Genomic DNA, 24,921 nt, shown 5'->3' with positions numbered 1-24,921 from the left:
AATAAGTTAGAGATAAAGCTGTACTTTTGCTAGTCATATTAAATGAGAACAGATTGCTTACTTCACACCTGGAGAATCTGGTTCTTCCTGTTAAACGCCTGTTCTTTAGATTAAAGGAAGATCATTTTCATTGGAGCTAGTTGGTAACTGGAAGCTTTTGTTAAACTGCCTTGGTTAAACTGCTTAAAGCTTTTTAAAAACTGCTTATATATATATACATTAAATATAAAATATATTACTTCAACATTGTATTTATATTTAAACAAATGTTTCTTTTTTCTGTAGATAAAAACCTGTTAAAATATAGAATTAAATAAGAAGAAATGGGCATAAAAACATAGTTGGTATAAAGACTTCTATTTCATTTATGATTGTATCTGCCCTACTTTAGGAAACTCCCTAAGGTAATAGCTCATAAAGTCATAGAATTTCAGAAGTAGAACAACCAATAAAGACCTCATGATCTTAAACTTTCTGCCAGACTTTTCTTTTTAACTATACTAATATGTAACTTAAAATCTTTTCTCTATAATTTTAACATAGAATACTAAAATTGTAAACAATATTAATGATTTATTATACTACTATAACAATCCAAAATTAATATTACAAGGAGAAAATATTTATAAGAAAAATTAGAAATAAATTCTCTGTAAGAGCAAATTTCTAAATTCTTTTTCTTTTTTTTTCATGAGATGCTATTTTAGATCAATAGGAGTAACATCATTATCATTGATATTAAAATAACATTTGCATTTATTATTTGATTTAGAAGTTCTATTTCCTAGATTCTGCCTACCGCACACACAAAAAGATAGTATATTGCACACCACTGAGTATTTTTTCAGTCTTTGTAAATCCATTTCTACATTATCTACGCAGTAGTACTCTCTATTAAAACAAAACAGGGAAAAACAAAATACTTCAGTGGAGAATTACAGAATCCATGTTGGAGCACAAGGTATACATTAGATCAATTTTCAGTTTTACAATCTTCAAGGAAGAAAATGTTTAGTTAAAAAAAACACTCCATGAAAGAAGTATACGGTATTTTAAATGTTACATACACAATGCACACTCCATACTAAGTAAGTTCCATAATACCCATAAAGTCTATAAAACCCTCACTACTCAAGAAGCTGAGGTCTCAGAATTTTAGTTAGAAGTATACCTGTGGAGACAAATCCTTTAGGATGTCATCCCCAATTAACCATCAGAAACCAGGAAGTAGAGGTATGTATTCAAATGGTAGACTACCAGCGTGAATGGATATGGGTGGTTGTTGAAGCTGAGCAGCCAGAGCTCAAAGCCTGGAGTTCAAGAGTTAGTACTTACACAAAGCAAAACAAAATGTTCCACTTTCACCATACACTTGTTTATGTTTTTAAAAAGAAAGAAAGTTGCATGTTAAGAAGGGACAGATATTCATTAGTTCTTACTGTCTATATTTGAATGAGGAGAGGAGAAGGGACAGATACTCAATGGTTATTCCTGTCCGTGCTTTGTTATATAGCTTTGGATTTGGAACCATGTAATCATTTTAAAAATTATATCTTAAAGAACCAAATTATCCCTAAAAAAGCAAAAGCACCTTGCAACAAATGAGTTTAGCTACATTTCTACGCGATGATATGGCTACACAAAGAAGTGGTATTCAAGTGGTTTTGAAGCTCAGTATTTGGTAAATTGTTAGTGTGATAAACAGACCAAAATAACCTCAAAAAGCTCTTAAACTGCATTTAATAAATCTTAGTAATGATACAGTAACTTGAAACTCATGTAGGAAGGATAAAGCAATTAGATAATGCCAATACTATTTAGAACTTACAGTTTTCAACACAAAAGTAAAGAGATACAAAGATGTGAGATGCTAATTAAAAACAGTAATCTTTAACTTGAAGTTAAAACCATATGCTCATAATTTAAAAAGAAAATAGCCCTAGTATTGAAAGGGTTAGGAAGTAGTCAAAAGTCCATGATAATGATGGATCACAGTGCCCAACTTTTGGTCTTTAAAATATATTTTCCCCCAAAAGACTAGATGCCCAGGGCATTGTTTCATACTGAAAAGTAAAGAAATTATCAAAAGACTTTTGGAATTGTACTTACCCTCACATTTGAAGGGGACTGTTTCTGACTGAACCTAAATGCTATAGAGAAAATATTTTATTTTCAGATAAATTTGATGGGAGGAAAAGTGTGTGGGGGATTGATAATGTAAATTTTAAAAGATTTAACACCTTTTTGTCTAAATCATAATTATATGATTTGATTTTGAACACATTCTTATAAAATTATACTGGGGAATGTTGACCCCATTTAATATTAAAGACATTACTCATTCTGTTTGGTGTGATGTTATGTAATTTTAAAGTTTGGGGGTGAAGTGGCCAAGAGAGAAAAGGGATAATAAGATAGATTATTTAAAGTATATGGTACTAGTGACTTTTATAGGTATATGATAGAGGTTCATTAAATTTTGGTATGTGTTTATTAATTTTTTAATTAAATCTTTTTTTTCTTGCCAAAAGTCTGTCAAACCTGACTAGTACAGTATGGTATTTTTAGGTTTCCATAGGAGATTGGTTCTAGGACCCTTCATTATCAAAATCCACAGATATTCTAAACCCTATATAAAATAGTGTTCCATTTGCCTAACCTTACACATATGTCCTTGTATAACTGGAATTATTTCCAGATTTTTTATATCTCAAAATGAAAGTGCTGTATTAATAGTTGCTAATACAGTATGTTTTGGGGGAGGAATGAGTAGCAAGAAACAAGTCAGTATACATTTAATACAACTGTATTTTTCCCCAAATATTTTTTTATCTGACTTTGGTTGGTTTAATTCATGGATGTGGAACCCAGGAATTGAGAAGACCAATTGTGTTTTATTGAACTTATTGATACTCCCCTTCCCCGCCTCCCCCCACTATCTAGCAGGTAAACAGTACTATTTCATAGTAATTCCTTCTGTATTTATTGTTCTAGTTACGGGGCTTGAACTCAGGGTTGTCCCTGAGCTTTTTTGCTCAAGGCTACAGAGCTCTACCACTTTGAGCCATAGTTCCACTTCTGGTTATCTGTTGGTTAAGTTGAGATAGAGTCTCTTGGCCTTTCCTTCCTCAGATGGCTTTCAGCTGTGATCTTCAGATTTCAGCCACTTAAGCAGGTAGGATTACAGGTGTGAGCCAAAAGTATCCGACTGACTTTTGTTTCTCTTTAGAAAAGTTAGTTTGATTTTTCATTTTGTACACTAGTTGTCTCTAATATGTGTGTGTGTTGTACTTGCGTATATGCATGTACATACACAAACACAAACATATACGGTATATATTGAAGCTCAGTGCTACACCAATTAAATTAGAAGTGCTTAGGTGTCCAGTAAATTGAGTGTTTTTATAGAAATGTTCATACATTATTGGTAGCTTTAGTGTGGCCACTTTGTGCAACTGGATAAATGCCCAGGAATGGCATTGCTGGGTCATAGAAAGCTGTATATTTAGTCTTTTGAGGAGTTTGCATACTGCTTTCCAGAGTAGTTGAACAAGTTTACATTGCCACCCATCGTGTAGTAGCATTCCCTTTCAGTCACATCCCCGCCAGCATCTTTTATTATTAATTTTCTTGATAATGGTCATTATAACTGGGTGATGTGGAATCTCAATGTTGTTTTCATTTGCATTTCTTTTATGGCCAGATATGTTGAACATCTCTTCATGGGTCTATTGCCCATTCTTGTTTCTTCTTCAGAGAAGTCTCTCTTTATGTCTTTAGCTCATTTATTAATTGGGTTGTTTCTTTGAGGACTTGTTTTTGGAGGGTTAAATTTTTGAGTTTTAAGTATTTAGATATGAGACCTTTGTCTGCTGCTAGTAAAGATCTTCTCCCATTCTGTGAGCTTTCAATTTATCTTGCTAACTGTCTTTTGCCATGCATAATATTAGAAACAGAGATAAACTAAAATATTACAAACTTAGAATAAATGTTTGGCAGTTAAAACATAATATGGTTTGTATTTTAAGAAGATAAGATCATGAAATAACTGTATACTTTTTTTTAAAGAAGGATATACTTTTCACTTGTAGGCTGTGGAAAGGAGCCTATTCATTTTTCTGTTTGTAGCTTTTTTATTGATCTACTTTTTCTTCCTCCTTTCCTCTGTACTCTCCCTTCATCTTTCCCTCCATGATCTTCCCCATCTGTGTGTTGAGACACAGAATCTGGCAATGTAACCTAGAATTTGAAGTCTTCCTGTTTAGCTTCGAAGTGCTGTGATTACAGTTGTGTGCCACTTTTCCTCTGGTCCTTGCTTCCTTGACATTCCTCCTTACTTGGTGTTCTTTTTATAGGCTACTGCTTTCAAACTTATAACAATAGAAAATAAGGAAAAACTTAGGACTACAATACATTCTAAAATCAGTTTCTTCTATAATCAGTAGCTTTTAAACTTCGGAAGAAAAGAACATGGTCAGATTATTTTTAAGTTGCCATCTAAATATACATTTGCTATAATACCACTTCATTTGTCTTCCTAGTTTGGCAAATAAACAAGACAAGGAAGGGGCTTTAGGAGAAGCTGATGTGATTGAATGTCTTTCTCTGGAAAAACTGGTCAATGAGCACAAGTGCCTATGTCAAATAGTAAGTGATTTTAAATTTTTTTATTTTTTAAAATACAATTTTATTATTATTATTAAGGTGTTACACAGAGGGGTTACCATTTCATGTCAGGTAATGTATACATTCTTTTTTTGAGGGAATGTCACCCCTTCCTTCATTTTCTCCCAATTCCTCCCCCTCCACACCTCTCCCCACCCCGCTGGCCACATGTTTATTTTCCACCTAGTGTATACCGAGTAGCATGATTCCATTTGTTAACCCTTCCTCTCTGCACCCCACTTTGACCCCCCCAAAAAGTAACAAAAGCAAAAACCATCACCATCACCAACAGCAATAACAACACCCCCCCCATGCTTTCATTTTTGGGAGTTTGTTTTGCTAAGTAATATTTTAAATTCTCAGAGAAGGTAAATCTTTGGTTCCTCTCCAAGGGTATCCTCCTTTAGTCTTATTGTTGATGTGCCTAGTATCCTGTATAGGTTATCATGTCCAGTTATATTTTAAATTTAGCTTCCACATATGAGAGAAAACATGTGCCATTTGTCTCTCTGAGCTTGGATTACCTCACTTAGCATGATTTGTTCTAGGTCCATTTGACAATTTATTCTTTCTGATGTATTAATAAAATTCCACTGTATATGTTCCTCATTTTATTGATTTTCTCTGTTTTTTAAATTATGTTTAAATAACTTTTAAAAGGTGATAAGCAATTAGAGAATAATTTTAAGATTTTTTTCCACTTAAGGAATCATCCTCATTCTGTTTTATTAGTATTAGTTAATAATTTAAGACTTTATTTTAGGACATATTAATTATGCCAATATGTCATTCTGTGAATTGTGGAAATTAAGAAAGGAAAAGTATAAATATGCAATTTATAATGAATTTTTAAAAAATTAGGAGAGTTATCATACAATTTTAAGGAAGATGACAGAAGATTAATTTATTCTCGCTTTATAAGACAATCTGTGTGTGTGTGAGTGTGAGTGTGTGTGTGTGTGTGTGTGTGTGTGTGTGTGTGTGTGTGTGTGTGTGTGTGTGTGTGTGTGTGTGTGTGTGTGTGTGTGTGTGTTGTGCTGATCCAGTTTGAACTCAGGGCCTGGGGACTGTCCCTGAACTTTTTTGCTCAAAGCTAGCTAGCACACTATCATTTGAGCCACATTTCTAATTTTGGCTTTTTGATGATTAATTGGAGATCAGAGTCTTACTGACTTTTCTGTCTGGACTGGTTTAGAACCTCAGTCCTCATATCTCAGTCCCCTGTGTAGTTAGGATTGCAGGTGTAAGCTATTCTCCAGTGCTTGGCTCTACAGTAGTCTTTAAACTATGGATTTATTGATATTTATTGCTATAAAGTAGTTAGTATAAGAAATTAAGACTTCCTGATATTTTTATAAAATAGTATCTTTTCTTAGGTTAGTCTAATTTTATCTTCCAATACACATGCAAAACTATTCTTGGTCTTAATGTTTGGGTCATAATATCTGTTGTACCTTACAGATAGTATCTGTCAAATCTTTTAATTTTTGTATAGTACTAAAGTTATTTATCATTGAAAGTTGTTTTGTAAGTTAAATAAACGAGTCATTTGATTTTGGTTTGTCAGTAATTTTACTTAATGGTTTTTGAATACATTTGTATTGAGAACTTTTCATCTTTGAGTTAAATTTTTGTTTCAGGAACCTTGTTCAGCAGTTTTGGGGTATGGAAAGAAAATTGATAAGTCCATTAAAAAAGGCCTTTATTGGCTACTACATATTATTGCAAAAGACTTTGATGCTTTGAATGAACGCATTCAAAAAGACACAACAGAGCAACGTGCTCTAGAGGAACAAGAGAAACGGGAAAGGGCTGAGCGAGTGCAAAAATTACGAGAGGAAAGGTAGGTAAAATAATTTTGCAGCACAGTTTACTTGAAGAGCAAAATACATGACATTTTTATTAATATAAGCCTCCTCCTGCATGCCTAGAGCCATAATTTTTAAATCCTGGAAGACCAGGCCTCTAGTTTAAGACTTTAAGCTTAAAGCAACTAGGTCTGTCAGCTTAGCTTCTAGACTTTGTGCACACAGGGGCCCATGATTGCCAGCCCTGGAAGAGCTTCTCCTTGCTTACTCCTGACTTCTATCCAGAAAGAGCAAAAGGATCCCAGCCAATTGATCAGCAATAGGACCAATATCCATGCCCCTTCTTACCCTGCTACCCAGTGCTTGAACATATTGCTGGGTTTTTCACTGATATTCCTTATGTCTTGTGTTGAAGTTTCCTACATACTCAGTACTACTGTGTCTCTAAGGATTAGTTTAGTCCAGAATAGTTTATTTAGTTTCTAACAATTGAAACTTTCTCAAAATGGCAACTAGTTTTAATCCTCTTGAGTTTGCCAATGATGTAATGGGGTTCCCTGATGCGAGTTTGTTATGCAGGAGTTCCTTTCACAGCAATTCTCCATACAGAATTTAAAGCTTATAAGAACCATGTTTCTCCTGTAGTTTGGACTTCTAGACTGCTGGTAGCGCAAGGGGTTTTTGGCCCATTCAGACTCACTTATGTTTGAGGCTTAGGAACAGGAGAATAGGAGTTGAAATTGCCAATTACTTTGTATTTTCTTTGCATTGCCTTTCTACTTTTCTATAGTGTTTGAGTTTCTCTTCACTTACTTATTAAGAGTAATTTAAATACCTTACAGCTATTGCAAATCATTCTTAGGAATGATTCAACATTTTTTTGCAAAAGGAATTTCAATTTTTCTCCCCTCAAACAATAGAGAACAAAGAGAACGCGAGCAAGCTGAACTTGATGGAAGCAGTGATCTAGCTGAGATGGACCCTGCGCCAGTTCTTGTTAATCCTTTCCAGCCAATAGCATCTGTAATCATTGAGGTATGAGGTGTGGCAAATATATATGTATATACATATTAATTTTAATGATAAATTAACAATTTCAGAAAGGAGGTGAGGAATTGTGTCAGGAAGTAGAAGACATTGTTCAGTGAGATTAGCTCTAATAAAAGTGCAACTGAGAGACTGAATATTTACTGAGTTTTTTTCCTCTTATAATTCATCTTCTGATGCTAGGTTGTAGATCAACAGTAAAATCAATTACTTTTTTTTTTAAATCAAAAGGTAACTTGATGTAGAATAAAAAGGAAATTGTGACTTCAAATAAGAGGGAATAAAAATAAGGGTGAATATAGTAAATAATTGCAGCTACTGTTTTTGTTTTTACTTTTAGCAGTGATACATTTACTCTTATATATGTTGTATCCCAGAATTACTTTACAATAATATTTAGATGTTATACTATATTCTGGTACATACACAATTTTCTGTTTTAGAAATCTGACAAATTCTCCTGTATCTGAATTCTATTTAATTTTTAGTTATCACAAGTTTTGTCAACATTTACTTATAGGTCTGAGTTATGAAGAAGTTAAGTGATTATGTGTGTATACGTGTGTTGGTGTGAGTTGTGCATGTGTGTGTTGTGTGTTCATTTTCATCTTAGGCTCATGCCCACAGTTTGCATAGCTGTACTTTAATTTCTCCCAGCAGCCATGCCCCTTCCCAGCCAGTTTCACTCTTATGCAGCACTCCTCAAACACTCCTACATTCTTTGTGGGCCTGGTGTGAAGTCAGGATAATTGGCCTGCCCTTGACTTCTCTGCTCTTTGTCCCATTAGTCTCTTCTTTCAGCTGTCCATCAGCAAAAGTGGTAAATGTAGACATTTTATTTTAAAAGGCCTGTTACGCAAAGTTAAAAGGCAAAAATAAAAATAAAGCTATTTCTAAGTGAGAAATAAAATACACAAAGTTCAGTGTGACTAGCTTTAGTGTCACAAACAATATGAAAAAATAAAAGAATTTCTGTAAGAAAAATAATAGTAAAAAGACTATTGGGATACCACAGTTCCCTAAAGAGGAAAAAAAAAAGGATCATAGAGGTATTGATTAGTTCATCTTCTACAGTAATAAGCAATTTAAAAATGTAAATCAAGCTCAAATGAAACTCAGACAACCCTGTTAAAATTATTATTCATTAGTTTAGCTGCATTATAAAACAATGATAATGATATGCAGTTTCGAAGGTGATTTAGAAAAATGTTACTCTTCCAACACTTTGGGATAAATAAACTGTTTCAGTTTTTTTCAGGGGAAATTTGTGATTGTAGTTCACATTTGAAAATATGTGGCCTAATCCAGGAGCTTAATTTTAAGAATGAATAAAACAGTTTATTTCTTATAATAGTAAAAAATTTGAAATTTCTTTGTCCATAGAAAAGGAATTGATAAGTTATGATACAACTTTAAAATATTAATGTAATTGATGAAAACTATAACAGCTAAAACTCATATATCGCTTTTTACATATGAGATACTATTCTATTCACATCACATATTCAGTAACAGGAAAATAAATATATATACTTAAGTAAGAACTTTAATTACGGGAGACAGTTAATGTATTTATATATTATTGACAGTCTATGTTTCTATATGTGTGAGAATATACCAAGAAAAGCATATGATATACTGACTAGTGATTATATACTGACTAGTGATCACCTCTAGATTATATAATTACTGATAATATTTGAGGGGTTTTTGTTTGTTGGTGTCGGTACTGGGGCTTGAACTCAGGGACGTGCACTCGTGCTTAGCTTTTTCACTGGAGGCTAGCACTGTACCAATTGACCAACACCTCCACTTCCAGCATTTTGCTGATTAATTGGAGATATGTATTTTTGAGATTTGTCTGCCAGTCTTGGCTTGAAACCTCAATCCTCAGATCTTAGTCTCTTAAGTAACTAGATTACTGGTGAGAGCCACTGTTGCCTGGCTTGTTTTTTGTTTTTTTGTTTTTCCTTTGTAACTTCTGTGTTTATAAGTATTTAGCAGCCAGCATGTTTTAATAACATAATCATTTGAATAGGAAATGTCAGTATGTTGAAGTTACAGAATGTTCTTAGATTATTTGATCTCTTAAACATGATCTTAGATATACCCTGATAATAAAGATAGTGTACTTCATTTTTGTTAGAATGAAAAAAAGCTTGAAAAAGAAAAAAAGAAGCAAACAATGGTGAAGGATCGTGATAGTAGTGATTGCCACTTGAAACATAAAATGGAACATGAACAAATAGAATCTAAGAGCCAGATTGGTGATAATATCCACAAAAACACGGAATCTGAAATAATAGAAAATTATAAGGAGGCAATAATACAGCGGTTGGAGAATGAAGATGAGATAGACCAACAGTCTTCAGAATCAGGTAAGAAATCTCACTAATTTAAGTAGTTTTCATAGATACATACTCATGTTTCATTTTATTTACATCATACTTATTTTTGCAAAAATGTACTGGAATAGATTTTGTCTCTAAATGTATTTCTTATAGTTTTTGTAGTCTTTAGTTACTTTTTTTTTTTTTTTTTGGCCAGTTCTGAGGCTTGAACTCAGGACCTGTGCATTGTCCCTGAACTTCTTTTGCTCACTACTAGATCCACAGTACTACTTCGGGCTTTTTCTTTTTATATGGTATTGAGGAATTGAACCCAGGGCTTCATGCATGCTAGGTAAGCACTCTACCACTAGCCACCTTCCCAGCCCTCTCTTACTTTTTTTATGCTTACTTAAAATGTAATCTTTTATAGGATTTTAGTAGAAAATTTAGTTTTTAATTTCATTTCCATAAATTTAGGAATACAGCATAATTCCTGAAAATCTTTGAAATTTTTTAAGATTTTACAGTCTTTTCTTTGTGTTTACCTTTTTAAGTCTTGTAATGTGAAAATCAACATCATTTTCCTTATTTCCTGGCCACTTTTAGGATGCAAGCATAATCAGTACATTTAAAAAAATTATCTTCATGAAAAAAATTATTTTCATGGAGTAAGAGATATTGCTCAGTGGTAGAGTATGTTGCAAGGTTTTGAGTTAAATCTACAACTCCTCCTCACCAAAGAAAAAGTACAAAACTAAAGGATAAGCATCATGATAATAAGCATCATATTTATCTGTAGGACTGCTTATAACTGCAGTATTCCTAACTTAGTACCTGCCAAATATTCTTAACAGAATCACAATAGCTCAATGGCTGTGTGCATTTGACTATGTAAAATGATGCAATACAAACATGTTTTTTCCCTCTTCTTCTTCTTTTTGTGTATTTTTTGCAGTTACGTCTTTTGTATTTCTTGCTTTTATTCTTTCTATTTCTTTGGTTTATTCTCTGTTGTTATTGTTTTTGATTTCTGTACACTTTAACTTACATGAGTTTAGCTGATTTAGGGAAGGGAAGGGGAATCACAGAAAAGGTAGCACAAAGGGTGAACCAATACAACAGGTACTCACCAGACACTATGTTGGAAATAAACTTTACAACTTGCAGAGGAAGAAGTTGGGAGAGGGATGGGTGAAAATGAGGGAGGAAAAAACACTATTAAAAAAGAAATGACCTTACCTATGTAACTCTAAACCCTCTGTACATCACCTTTACAATAAAATTAAAAATAAATAAACAAAAAACAGGAAATGCTCAATAATTATTACTTCCTTTCAATTCTTAATGATATTCTTCACTATAGTATATATTTACATATATAGTGTATATGTGTGTGTTGTGTGGTGTGTGTGTGTGTGTGTGTGTGTGTGTGTGTGTGTGTGTGTGTGTGTGTGTGTGTGTGTGTGTGTGTGTGTGTGTGTGTGTGTGTGTACATGCACACATGCACATTTTGAGGCTTGAACTCAGGGCCTAAGCTCTGTCCTTGAGCTTTTTTGCTGAAGGTTAGTTAGTGTTCTCTTACTTGAGCCATCGCTCCACTTCCTGGTTTTTATTTGTTTAACTGGATATAAGTGTCTCATGGTCTTCCCTGCCCCAGTGATGGCTTCAGACAACATTATTTCATACTTTAAAATATGCCTTTGGTTCACTATATTATTCAACATAGTGTTACATAGTCTTTACCATAGCAATTGTGGATTACACTGTCATCATCATATAAATATGAAACCAGGCATTTAGAAAGGCTGAGCAACTAGATCATACAGCTGGTGTGTGAGTATGGTGCAGCCACTGTTCAAGTTGTTTGTTCCTTAGTCTGTGCTCTTCCATCATCCTCAGTTACTGTCCATCCTGATGTGCCAAATGGTTCTAGAGTGCTTCTTCATCTTTTCATTCTTCCAGCTATAAAGTTATAGCCTTGATTCTAAAAGATTATTTCTGTACAGAAATGCCTCAAATAATGCCAACTTATTTAGAAAAATAATTTGTTTCTGAAATGCTGTTTTTTTTATTTTATGTTTGTTTTTTTTTACTTGAGTCACAGTGCCACTTCTGGTTTTCTGAGTAGTTTATTGGAGATAAGAGTCTGATGGAACTTTCCTGACTGTGCTGGCTTTGAACCTTGATCCTCAGATCTCAGCCTCCTGAGTAGTTAGTATTACAGGCATAAGCCACCGGCTCTCAGCTTTTGTTTATTTTTAATTTATATTGCTTTGTGGGTTTCACATATGTGGCAGTTGCTTATTTATAGAAACTAATTTTAGAAAATGCATACTACATATATAAATTTAGGATTCTGGAATTGTTCAAATATTTTAGCATATTTGGTGTTCTAGGTCTATGCCATTCTGTGTGAAAATTTACCCATTCTTAAATTTTTTCTGGGTTTAAGATAGAATTGATAAAGTTGCTTTTTTTCTTTTTTCTTTTTAGAAATATTACATATTAAATTCTGCTTGATCTACTACTGTGCTATACATGTTTAGATAGTGCATATATTTTATAAGTATTATATCATAAGTAATGTGTTTATAATTAATTTGGATCTCTTTGGTGCACAATTCAAAGGATCATATTTGAGTTTGTTTTGCTATTTTTTCTATTATAGAAGGGCACTTTTCCTCAATGATATGAAGTTATGGTTTTATGTCTTATAGATACCAGTAAAAAGAAAACTAAGAAACTAAGAATGAAAAGGAACCATCGGGTAGAACCAGTTAATACAGATGACTCTGCTCCTAAGAGTCCGGCACCACTGCCACCACCTCCTCCTGGTGAGTAAATGATATTGATACAGAATGAAGAAATACTGCTTTAAATATTACAGAAGAAAAGGGAAATAAATTACATATTTTATTAGTATTTTATTACCTTTTGAATTTGCAAGAAAGAGTCTTGTAGTCTATTTGTACAATATTTGTCAATCTTTTTTTATGAAAATAAAAACACAGAAAAAAGAACAACGGTGAAAACTACTTAGTAAACCTTACCCTGAAATTCTTAGACTGTGTTCAAATTCTGTTTTAAATATCAATATTCAGATTATACAAAGAAAATTGAGCTTGATGAATTAATGGCTAATGACAGCTTTGAAAAATTTCACCTTTTCATCTTGAAAATTACCTAAATTGAATTTTTGCAATATTAATCCAATATCATATCCACCTCGTATGCTGTTTCATGGGTTAAGTGGTATAATGTATTGGGATATAGCTGCACAATAATTTTGACACTAAATATTATACTTTACCTCAGAAATACTTAATGAATACATAAATGTGTTGTGATGACCATTATAAAGCTTATAATACTAACATTTTATGAACTTCTCAGTTCTAATATTCCATTTAATAAAACATATTTCTTTTAGCTTTTCTACGGATTAAAATGGGCCCAAAGTTTGTTTATGATGGTGATGAAGGAACATATTTTTTTAACTAAAGGTGAATTAACTAGTAAGTTAAAACAAATGTTAGCTTGTTTTGGAATAGGTTAAAATGGATTCATGGTTATTCAGTACGGTTACTTGGTACATTTGAATCAACACTTCTTTATCAAGGGAGGAATCCTCTCAACAAAACTAAAGAGACATTTATTTAACAGTGCTTCTAAATGTTTTTCTTTTTCTTTAGTTGGCTGGGGAACCCCCAAAGTCACTAGACTTCCAAAACTTGAGCCTCTTGGTGAAACCCGTCATAATGGTAATACAAAAGGATCAGTTTTCAAATATCATCTATGCATCTTACATCCACTTTTCTTTACCTCATAACTTCAACAAACTTAACATTTTATTTTTGGAAGCATTTTATATCCATTGCCATCCTTTTTTTGTTATACTTAGATTTTTTTCTTTTTATTTAAGTTTTAAATTTTTATATTCACTTTACATCTATAATTTTATTTGTGTTTATTTTAGAATGCAGAAATAAAAAGAATCAAACTTGTTTTTCTATGTTTATGAACAGTTATGAAAAAGGAAAAAATTTAAAGCTAAACTATTGCAATTACATTTACAGTGGATAAGTGTGTTCTGTATATGATCAATATATTCTTTGATAATACATATTTATTTTCTTAATAAAGCCATTAATTAAGAGAAAAATTTGCTTGAATGGAATTGCTATAGTTATAACATAACCAGTGTATAACATTTGAATTCCATGAAGTAAAGGATGAGAAAATAATAGGGAAAGTTATAGAAAAATGACAACAGGCAAAAGAGGAATGAAAGACTGATTACTATTAACCTGGGTTTTTTTGTTTTGTTTTGCTTTTGGTGCCAGTACTGGGGCCTGAAGTCCAAGCCTTGTGATCTGATCTTACTTTTCTTTTCCCACTCATGGTTAGTGCTCTTACCACTACCGTGAACATCCAGCAGGTTAACTGAAAGTAAAAGTGTAAGGATTTGTCTTCCTGGGCTTTGTCTGCATCTCAGTTCTCAAATCTTGGCCTCCTAGCTAGAATTATAGGCACAAGCCACCAGCCACATTATTTTTGAATGTAAATACAAAGGAATAATGACATACAATTGTTGCTCAGCCAGCTTGTTCATTGAAAGGATCCAATTCCTTTCTCTTCCCCCCTCATTTTTATTAGTACTAAGTTTTTAACTCAGGGTCATGTACTAGACTGGCACTGTACTGCTTGAGCCACACATCCAGTCCCTCCAGTTCTCTTTTTGCTGGCTAGCATAGAACTTACTCTAGTATTTTGTTTCCTGAGTGGATAATTTACTAGAAAAATTCCTAATTTTTAGAAAATTAGTACCATATAATTTAATGTTATGTAAAACTGTTATTTTTCAAAAAGTATGTAAGTGCACTGCTTGTTTTCTTTCTCATAATACTATAGGTCAGTAATGAAATATTTTAAATAAATATTAACTTATTTTGTATTTCTAAAAGCAGAAAAGTTTGTTTTCAGACTGAGAATTACTGATGTATTATTTCTAGTAGAATCAAATATTTGTGCCTTATTTGCTGATTTTTACATTGTAATGTTTCTCTTGGTTATAATAGGTTACTTCCTGCTTTATACCTGATTTATATGTACTGGAGTATATTGTCAGTACAAATAGTCACAGAACAGAAAATTGAGCATAAGGATGCATATGTATATACATACTTGGATACACATACTTCTGTAGAAAAATAATTTCTAATAGGATTGATAGTTTTTCTCTAAATTCATATTTCAGCATCTATTTTTCACTTGGCAATAGCTAAAAACATTCTAAGATCAGTAAGATGTACATAGTAGAGAGCCTTACCTAATGGAGAGGACCACACTCCAGCTTACACAGTAATGTTTACTACAGAACATAATATGGTACAGAATTATATACTGTGCATAAACTGCAGGAGTTACGGAAGTTCCCTTGAACTAAGTCTTCAAACATTAAGGAGTCAGTAAATAGAAGAAACAGACTATTCAATAGTAGGCATGACTATAATGTACTCAGGAAACTGGGGCAATAGTATCAAAAGTTCTGTATCACCCTGGTGTACGAAGTGAGATTCTGTCTGAAAGACAGCACCCTATACCCTCCACCCCCACATATAAAAAATTGGTACAAAGGTGTGAACAGGCAGTACAGGGTTTATTTGGACAACATGCAATCACTTGTGACTATAGTTTAGGTTGATGTGAATTTAGTAAAAAAGAGATAATTTTAAATTTTAGAAATTATTGAAATTTGGACTTTGATACTGATGGAAAAAGGCTCCTAGATATGTTAAAATATCTGGACTTGTTTTTTAAGCATGTGAATTGTATTAGTAGATTTAATGCTTAGGAAAATAATTCTTCTCACAATGTGAAGTAAAAACTTAATGATAGTGACAAACTGAAAAATCCCAGTCAGGAAGCTGTTGTAATCAAAGTGGAAATTGTAATGAAGAAGAAAAATACACAAAAATATTTTAAGAATTATTAGTGATATTAGAGTAATGGAAATATAGGTGGAGGACAGCTTCAAATTTTGGTTCAAAGGACTAGCAAGGTTAGTGTTGTCTCCGAGACTGAAAATATGAGTAGGAAGGATATCTGTTTTGGAGAGATATGTAGAAGTGTGTGATGTATCTGGAAAGTCTGACAGTCTAACATAATGTCACTCAGACAGAAGGGACTCAGGAGGTAAGGTGAAGAGGATGAATAGGTAGGATATTCTCCCCAGTGGTCATCACTTAGCCAGAGTACTTTGCCATAATGAACACTTGTTGAGGAAATGCTAGTTTGCTGTTTGTGGGAGAATGTCAAATGACATGCAAAGAGTGGATGGTACCTTCATGGGGCAGGGAGAGTCTCACAAAGACAGTTAGTGTAAGAGTTTGAAACTGGTGCCTCCCCCCTCATTTTTCTACATTTGCTCCCAAATTAGATGGAAAGAATTGTAAAAATTTAAGGTCACTATATTTTAATATTCCAGTTGGCTTTATTTATTCATCAAAAATTACTTTCCCAGAACAGAGAAACCCAAGATAACCTTTAAAGGTTTTTAAATACCATTATTTTTCCCAGTAATTTAAAGTTAAAGCATATGCAACCTGGATTAAAAAAATATGTACATTCATCTCTAACTAGAAAAGAAAACAAGCATAATAACATTGTATTTTAATATAAAACACATGAAATATTTTTTTTGGTTTATCAAGAGATGTTACTCTTGATATCCTACTAAATACTTAATATATGGTTGCATTTCTTTTTCTAAATTTTGAACACATTTTTGGTCTATATATCTATAACTGGATTGATAAAAGATTGATGGAAACTAGATAACATACTTGATAAACCAGAATATATAATTAAAAATCAACTCTAGTCAGTTAAAATTTGCTGAGTTGACAAACTTACTATAATTCTAACAGAAAATTTTACAGAAATTTACCTTGATAATAGTGTGTGTGTGTGTGTGTGTGTGTGTGTGTGTGTGTGTGTGTGTGTGTGTGTGTGTGTGTGTGTGTGTGTGTGTGTGTGTGTGTGTGTGTGTGTGTGTGTGTGTGTGTGTGTGTGTATGCGTATGCTTGCTGGTCCTGAGGCTTGAATTCAGGACCTGGGTGTTGTCCCTTACTTTTCTTTTTTTTTTTTAAAAACTCAAACATGTTTAGCACACAGTTAAGCTACAGCTCTATTAAGACTCTCATGAAATTTTCTGCCTGGGCTGACTTCCAGTTATGGTCTTCAGATCTCAACCTCCCTGAATATCTAGGATTCCAGGCATGTAGCCACAGGGACCTGCCTGCCTTTGACTTTGCTTTTTAAATAGCATTAATAATACAAAGCTTGCTTGGTGTAATGGTAAGACAAATGCATTCGGAGAAAAGACTTAACCGAGAATACCGATTAGCTTTCTGGGCACTCTCAACCTCTATTCTGTCCATGTCATATATTATGTATTACATGAGAAATGAGTCAAAGAGTAAAAAATACCAAATATATAAACTAAAATATTTAAAGTTCTTTATTAGGATGTGTGTTGGCAATTAAGTTGATCATTTTATTTATTTATGTACAACTTATATTAAGTTCTACTTGTATCCTCTATGATGAAATCAATCACATACCTATGCATAAAACAATGCATTTTTTTGGCAAAAATACGATAAAATCAGTGACAGATATGAACTTAATTTGGGGGAAAGAAAAAGATACTTCTTACACATGCATTTGATCTTTTCTGAAAATGTTTTTAAATTTGTCCGAAGAACTACCTCTGTTTTCATTTTAATGATAGCAAGAATAATATCGCATATACCCTAAGCCTGCCATTGTGCTTAAAGTTTTAATTCTCCCAAATTATAGCATGACAATGTCTGCCTTTTGTGCATGATGATCTCATATACTCCACATTGCTAATAAATGGTAGAATCCAGATTTGGGCTTAGATCTGTCAGCTTTGAATCCCATACTTCAACTCATTGTGTTATTTTATTATATTAACACTTGTCAGGGCATCATTGAAACCTACTAGTTGCACTGAATATCCCTCCTATACAATTTTAATATGTTTAAGTGGTCCTGAACACCTAATGATTCTGGAATGATTTTAAGATAGTAGACTCGAAATTAATTACTTATAGATGACATATGTGCCATTAAGCTTATAAGCCAATTTATGATCATTAAGTGAATAGAAACTTATTTTAAAGATAGACTATTTTGTATAAAATTTCCCCAATCATTGAACTATGCAGAAGCATTATTGTAACTTCTTTCTTCTAAAATACCTAGCAGCAATCATCACTGGATAAAAACACAGTATGTACAAATACAGATTTACAAGTATCCTGTGAGAAGATCTTGAAGATGTAAATATATTTGATTTGTTCTTACATGAGTATGTAATTAGAAACCAATATAGATATTACATTAGTGTGTTTGTATAGCATTTTACTAGGTCAAGTAGAATTTACCCTGGTCGTTTGAACTTATTCACATTTTTTTTTTTTGGTTTCTTATTTTTGTTTTTGTTTTCCTATTTTCCTTACCTATCATCTTCCTTGACCAAACTTCTTGTTTTGCTCTTTTGAAGATGTTGGTTGGAATATAAAAAACTGTTTCAAAAAGTTTGACTTCCATAATGGTTTTGTGGTTTTGGTTTCCTTCTTTATGTAGATTTCTATGGGAAGCCGCTGCCTCCACTGGCTGTGCGACAGAGACCTAACAGCGAGGCTCATGATGTGATTTCATAACCTAGTCATGTGGACTAGCTGTCAACATTAGAAAAGGGATCTGGAGCCTTGCTATTTCTAAAAGGAGAAAAACCCTGAGCATTGATGACTGCAGTAAATAACTGATTTTAATGTGAAGAAAATAGCCAAGACGATGATCTGATGATTTGCTTCTCCAATATCGTCACTGATAAAACAGGAAGGAAACAAAATGACCAATAGATTGTATGAGCATTTTAATTGAATTAGCAAGATTTAGTGTTGACATTATGGTTAACACATCCTGCTGATGAGCATGTTCCTGAAGGAAAACCTCCTTAGAAGTAGAGACAGTGGACTCAGAATACTTTATTTACTATTTAATAGTCTGTATTTCTATACAATAAACATTTTTTGTAAGATACATGTGTATGGAATGGGAATTCCTGGAGATTTGTAACTACATTTTTAACTATTTTTATATTTTTCTAAACTTTTGTTTAATTTCTATTTTCTTCATTGTGCACTTTTCTGCAGATACTTTCTTTAAACTGTGTCTGGAATATAGAGTTGATTGACAGACATGAACTATACAAACAGGATATATTTATATGGGTAGAAGTGTTTTGTGATAGCATTATTCTTAAAGTATCAATTCTCTTTTTGGCCTAACTTTAATTTTTTTTTTACAAAAGCAAATTCTCAGATCTTTCTTCTACTAAACAATATGTACCCAAGGACACAGTTCCATTTGTGGTTATTTTTCTTCTTTTCTTTGGTGTTGAACCCAGTAAATAGACTTGAAATGCCTTTTTAAAATCTAATTTTTAAAAGATTCTTTAAAAATAAATATTCACTAAAATTCATTAAAATAAATATATGTTTTGTGAACATTATTCTAAAATACAGTAGACCCCTGTTTCTAAAAGCAGACACTTTCAGAGGTAATGGTGCTCCGCACCAGCCCTTTATACTGTCAGGAGCTAGTTATTTTCTGACTTAAATTTCAAGACAAAAACGGTTTAAAAGGCACCTGCAGGTCCAGAGGTTTATATTTTGCAACAAGTAAGTTTGGACATTAAAGCAATAAGAATAAAAGTTAGCTCGTATACTGTTTATAAATACTTTCTTAATTTCTCAGTTTAAAATAATAGCACTTTTTGTAGTTGAGAGTATCATCAGATTCTCTACTCATCTGTCTTCCAACTTTTAGCTAGATACTTTTGAGTACTGGTTTCATAATGTTACCTTTAATTGAAAGCCTGACTTTATATCAAGTGTAAAATTAGATAAAAGCACAGTAATTCTCAAGTCACCTTGATAAGATTGGTGCATTTAGTAACTTACATTGACAGCAGTAACTTAAATTGACAGCATGCAGTACGTGCCTCTGAGGCAGTTTCATATGATTAAATTTTACTTCAGAGCATCCCACTGTATTCACATTTTTTCATAAACAGGCCACTTAATTCTATAGTCAGTATGGTACCAATTTAAGGAGTTTATATGTGTGACATACCTATCACACTGATCAAAAAGCATTCCACTTCAGATACAAAATTTCTAAATTTGATAAGCAGTTGAAATGTGAGAATAAGCATTGGAGGAAGACAGGATATAGATTTTGGACTGGATTTTAAGGGAAAATTGGCTTATATTAGATTCCTGTAATACATACATTTATTCATTTAAAAAACTAACTCATACATTTCCTATCTTTTCCCCATTCCTCTGATTTGGAAGACATTTTTAAAATTCTTATACTATACATATTTACTGTTCTGTATGATAATTACTGACATCATTTAATAAAAGATTTTGAAATATTGTAAAGTGGAATCAATGTTTTATATAATCCTTCTGAAAATTAATTTCTCCCTAAAGTGTTCTAATAGATACTTTGAAAGGTATTTTGTTAATGGAGGTTTTAACAATTAAATGTCTATTTTGTTATATGCTACATTTTTATTCTTGATCATTATAATTACATTTTTACACAATAAAATAATTTATGCCAGCATGTTGTTCCTCTTACATTTGTTGGTTTTAAATGAGGTTCTTTGGATAATGAGGTTTTTTAAAATATGTTTTCAGAAAGACAATTTAAATTTGAAGACTAAAATAATATACTTAAAAATTGTTATTGTAGGGCTGGGAAGGTGGCTCAGTGGTAGAGCGCTTGCCTTGCATGCATGAGGCCCTGGGTTCGATTCCTCAGCACCACATCAGCAAAAAGAAAAAAGCCGGAAGTGGTGCTGTGGCTCAAGTGGTAGAGCGCTAGCCTTGAGCTGAAGAGCTGAGGGACAGCGCCCAGGCCCAGAGTTCAGGCCCCACGACCGGACCAAAAAAAAAAATTGTTATTGTAAAGGTGATTTACAGAGGAGCTGCAGTTATGTAGGTAATGTGTACATTTCCTCTTGAACCTCTTCCCTCCCTTTCTCCTAGTTGTTCACTCTCCACCTCCCCCCCCATTGTATAGTTCATTTTCAACATAGTGTCTAGAGTATTACTGCTGCATTTGTTCACCCTTTGTCCCACCATTTGTGTTCCCTCTATTGTCCCCCAAATAGATAAACTTACATACAAGACATAAAAGTGACCACGAAGAAAAAAACAAAACTTAAAAAAAACCCTGTTTCCACATCCCAGCGTTCAGTAAGTATTGTAGGATCACATGCACAACGCTTGGGCCTTTGGGGTCCTCTCCTAGGCGCCATCTCCTCCGGTCTGTGAGTGTTCACAGGCCTGTTTATCATAGCCAAGCGTGCAGATTTATAGCACAGTACAGTCACACAAAGGAGCGAAGTCCTGCAGCCGGTATCTCTGCGGGTCTGGCTTGTCTTGATGCGATTGTTTCCGAGTCTTTCCGTTTCTTTACGGATGGAACCCTGGGATAACCTTCCACTGGTGTGTGATCCGACTTAACCTGGCATCCTGGGACAGAGCCTGCCTGAGCTTTCTCCACATCCCCCGTGACAGCTTCTCAGACTGATGGACTCAGTCACGATAAATCACCTGGTGGGGACAGGATCTCTGGCTGAGACCACGCACGTACACAGTTCACCAGTGAAACTTGCCCCGGAATCCCTGGGCCTCCCTCACAGTTCCCAGCAGGGCCCCCAGCTTCCCACGCCCTACGCGCCCACAGCATCCGGGTCCCAGGAAACACCGGCCTCCGGGAGCCGCGGAGCCGCCTCCCGCGAAACTCTCGCGGAAGCTGTCAATCCCCTAGCTAGACTTCGCCCAAAGGTGATCTCGCGAGATCGTAAACAGGAAAGCCAGCGAGCCGGCGGCTTGTCCGGCCATCGCGGAAGTCGGGTGTTCTGCCTTGGTCATTCTCATGTCGAGTCTCGTCGCAGTCTCGTTCGGACGCTCCTCCTGGGACAATGCTGACTCGGGTGAGGCCCCGGGGCTCCGGCTCGGCGATTGCGACCGACCCCGACGCGTCTCCTAGCCTGGAACAGTGTCGTGTGCGCTCGTGCTGCGCTCGAGTCCCCGAGGTCCCCACCCAGAGCTCTTCCCCGCTCGGGGCCTCGCAGCCCGGCCCGCCGCCGCGTAGCTTCCCCGGGTTCGAGCCCGGCCTTCGCGCGTCGGGGTGGGGGGGGTCCCGGTGTTCGCTCCGGGTCGCTGTTGTGTCCCGGGATCCGAGGACCGGGTTTCAGTTCATTTTTCTTGGACCTCGAAAGAAACGCTTTTCGTTAAGCAATAAGTTTCCGGGAAGACACGGGGCGTCCCCGCCCCCTGGCCTGCCTGTCCGGCCTCCCCGCCCCCTGGCCTGTCTGTCCGACCTCCCCGGCCCCCTGGCCTGTCCGTCCGGCCTCCCCGCCCCCTGGCCTGTTTGTCCGGCCTCGGCCTCGGTTCACGCGGGGCGCGCACCGGTAGTAAAGCCCCACTGAGGCGTGCACGGAGCCGCCTCTGGTCTTCTTTAAGTCAATTCTGTTCTAGTTGATGCCGTTTTCTTGGCATGATTAGTTCCACTTCTCACCTGTGCTTCACGTTTGGACAGCGATCAGGTTGAAAAACCCTGCTTTTGCATAAGGGGATTGCGTATTAGTAACACAGCTTTGTTGTAGCTAATAATGCTTCCATGACCAAATGGCAGGGGTATCTTTTGAATTTCTTGTAAATAAAAAGACCACGCTGTTGTTGTTCAATAAATTTGTACTGTTATCATTGAGTGTCAGTATCTTTTTTTTCCCCTTATAATCTTAGCTGAGATCAAAATCAGAGGGGAAGCTTGCAAAGCAGATTTGCAAAGTTGTGTTGGATCATTTTGAAAAACAGTATTCCAACGAACTCGGAGATTCCTGGAGTACAGTAAGGTTAGTATAATCTCTTGATGCTCTGAGAGAACCGTTGGGAGAGAGGATTTAGCGTTAATTTTGGGGAGGTTGGATGCAGTGAGGATAAACGGTAGACTCTAAACCTGGAAGCAGACACTAATAGGAAATTGTTATAACGATAGGGTAATGGCCAGCAGAAAAAGGAAAACTGTGATATTAAGAAAATTTTATGTCTTGAGCAATTATTTTGCTCTATGAAACAACCGATCACTAAGTTTGAAAAGTTATGACAAAAGATTCTTAAAATTTTGAGTAGTTTTTGAAATTTAAAAATGGTGCAACAAGCCAGGCTCCAGTAGCTCAGACCTATAATCTTAGCAATTCAGGAGGCTGAGATCTGAGGATTGTGGTTTAAAGCCAGCCTGGGCGAGAAAGTCTGTGAATGTCTAAAATCTGAAGTGGCTCTGTGGATTAAAGTGGTAGAGCAGTAGCCTTGAGCAAAAGAGTTCAGGGATAGTGCCTAGGACCTGAGTAAGCTGACAAAAAAAAGTAAGATGCAACAACAGTAATTCTTTAATAATCATTTATTCCCTGATGTATCTGTTGAACATACATACATATTAAGTGTATTATAAAAATAATTCATAAAATTGAGGAATTTGACTTGTTTGTTGAGTTTTACCGTTCACAGTGTTACTATATGGGCCTTTGACACCAAGTATGTGATTTATAACACCCACTGTCTTTCAAAGAGCAAGACAGTCTTAGTGTCTGGATTGCTTACCATCTAGTGTTATAAGGAGAGTGGCATTGTTCTAACTATGTAAAGTTGATGAGTATGATATAAGTAGGCACATACACCTGTTTTATTTGTCAAATCGAAGGCCTGAGCAAAAACAAGGTCTTAGTGTTAACTTGGCAGACGAAAGCAGACACATTGTAAGTTAAGCAAAGAATATGCACCATTGGAGAATTTAAGGACAAAACCCAACCCATTATGTCACAGGGGATAGATAGATCTGAATCATGGTTCAGAGAATAGTTACTCACATAGTCATTTTACTTTTTACTTGAATTAACTCACAGTATGTCTTCTGTATACAGATTAGCTTTAAGTAATTTTTAGAACAAAGATTAAGTCTTGGCAAATAAAATACAATCTGATGTGGTTTAAGATAATTTTAGAAGAAATTAAAGCTATTTTGGAGACATGAAATGAAAAGGTAAAATAAGGTATGAGAAGGTAAAATATGAAAAGGTAGTATATAGACGGTTTTTATTTCACAGCTAGATTTCAATATGAGTATCTTTTGTCACATAGGTGGAATGGAAGTGTGTAATAAATTAGTGATGTTTTCAGTATGCAAAGGTATATCCAAAATCACATATCTTGAATGCTTAATGTGACAGACAATGCTGACTTAAGTGCTTTTCAGACACAATATTTAAGAGTTGTTTTTCATTTTTAATTTAAGGTTATTAAAGTTAACCTGACCATGTTCACTTAGCTAGTAAAAAACAGAGCTGGAACTTGTGCCTAAGTTCTCTAACTTAAGAGTTCCCACTGTTAACCCTTCTGTGCTGCTGCTCCTACCTGGAATGTAATTAAAGCATACTTGGATGATTAAAGATTTCAAGAGATATTTCATGTGTATATTTTAAAGAAACTTGGCTACTCATACCCTGTAAGCAGTTATTTTTGTATTTAGTGTGCTTTGGCAGCCTGATAAATTATTGTTTGACCCTAAACAAAATGACTGGTGAACCTCAAACCCATTTAATTAGCTGTGCCTTCTGCTTCATCTACCTTTTTGTTGTGATTTTATGTTAATTTAAGTTTTGCATAACTGTGTACTAAAGTTGCTATAAGCAAAATAAAGGCTTTTTCAGAAGGCAATCTAAAATAGACGATAGTAAATAAGAATAGAATTATGTATTTTTGTTTTGTAACAATTTATAAAGCGTAATAATGTGCTTTTAACCAAGTAGATTTCTATTTAGTTCCAGGAAAACTCAAGTGTTTTATTTTTTCCTTGTGTAGATAATAACTCTAATTTTAGCTGAAAGTTTTAGTATT

At 34.6% G+C, this 24,921-nt stretch overlaps 2 protein-coding genes across 6 annotated transcripts in view; both read left to right on the top strand.

The window, feature by feature from the left end:
- Arl13b (ARF like GTPase 13B) overlaps nucleotides 1–19,248 on the top strand; it is a 42,834-nt gene extending 23,586 nt beyond the window's left edge. The window contains exons 4-10 of one of the 2 annotated variants that reach the window (XM_070030425.1): nucleotides 4,542–4,647; nucleotides 6,306–6,508; nucleotides 7,394–7,508; nucleotides 9,667–9,898; nucleotides 12,568–12,684; nucleotides 13,543–13,611; nucleotides 18,527–19,248. In XM_070030425.1, the coding sequence (XP_069886526.1) occupies nucleotides 4,542–4,647; nucleotides 6,306–6,508; nucleotides 7,394–7,508; nucleotides 9,667–9,898; nucleotides 12,568–12,684; nucleotides 13,543–13,611; nucleotides 18,527–18,603 (919 nt within the window). In that variant the 3' untranslated portion in view covers nucleotides 18,604–19,248. The remainder of the gene's footprint in view (nucleotides 1–4,541; nucleotides 4,648–6,305; nucleotides 6,509–7,393; nucleotides 7,509–9,666; nucleotides 9,899–12,567; nucleotides 12,685–13,542; nucleotides 13,612–18,526) is intronic. The other variant, XM_070030427.1, reaches the window with a different exon arrangement.
- A 2,545-nt stretch (nucleotides 19,249–21,793) lies between these two features.
- Nucleotides 21,794–24,921, top strand: part of Nsun3 (NOP2/Sun RNA methyltransferase 3) — a 49,023-nt gene continuing 45,895 nt past the window's right edge. For all 4 annotated transcript variants that reach the window (XM_070030431.1, XM_070030429.1, XM_070030430.1 and 1 more), the window contains exons 1-2: nucleotides 21,794–21,959; nucleotides 22,774–22,883. In XM_070030431.1, coding sequence (XP_069886532.1) covers nucleotides 21,948–21,959; nucleotides 22,774–22,883 — 122 coding nt within the window. In that variant the 5' untranslated portion in view covers nucleotides 21,794–21,947. The remainder of the gene's footprint in view (nucleotides 21,960–22,773; nucleotides 22,884–24,921) is intronic.

Source organism: Dipodomys merriami, unplaced genomic scaffold, assembly GCF_024711535.1.
Source record: "Dipodomys merriami isolate MVZ:Mamm:240054 unplaced genomic scaffold, mDipMer1.0.p SCAF_2, whole genome shotgun sequence".
Classification (NCBI taxonomy): Eukaryota; Metazoa; Chordata; class Mammalia; order Rodentia; family Heteromyidae; genus Dipodomys; species Dipodomys merriami.
The sequence above is the reverse complement of the archived record's forward strand: the minus strand, read 5'-3'. Positions and strand labels throughout refer to the sequence as shown.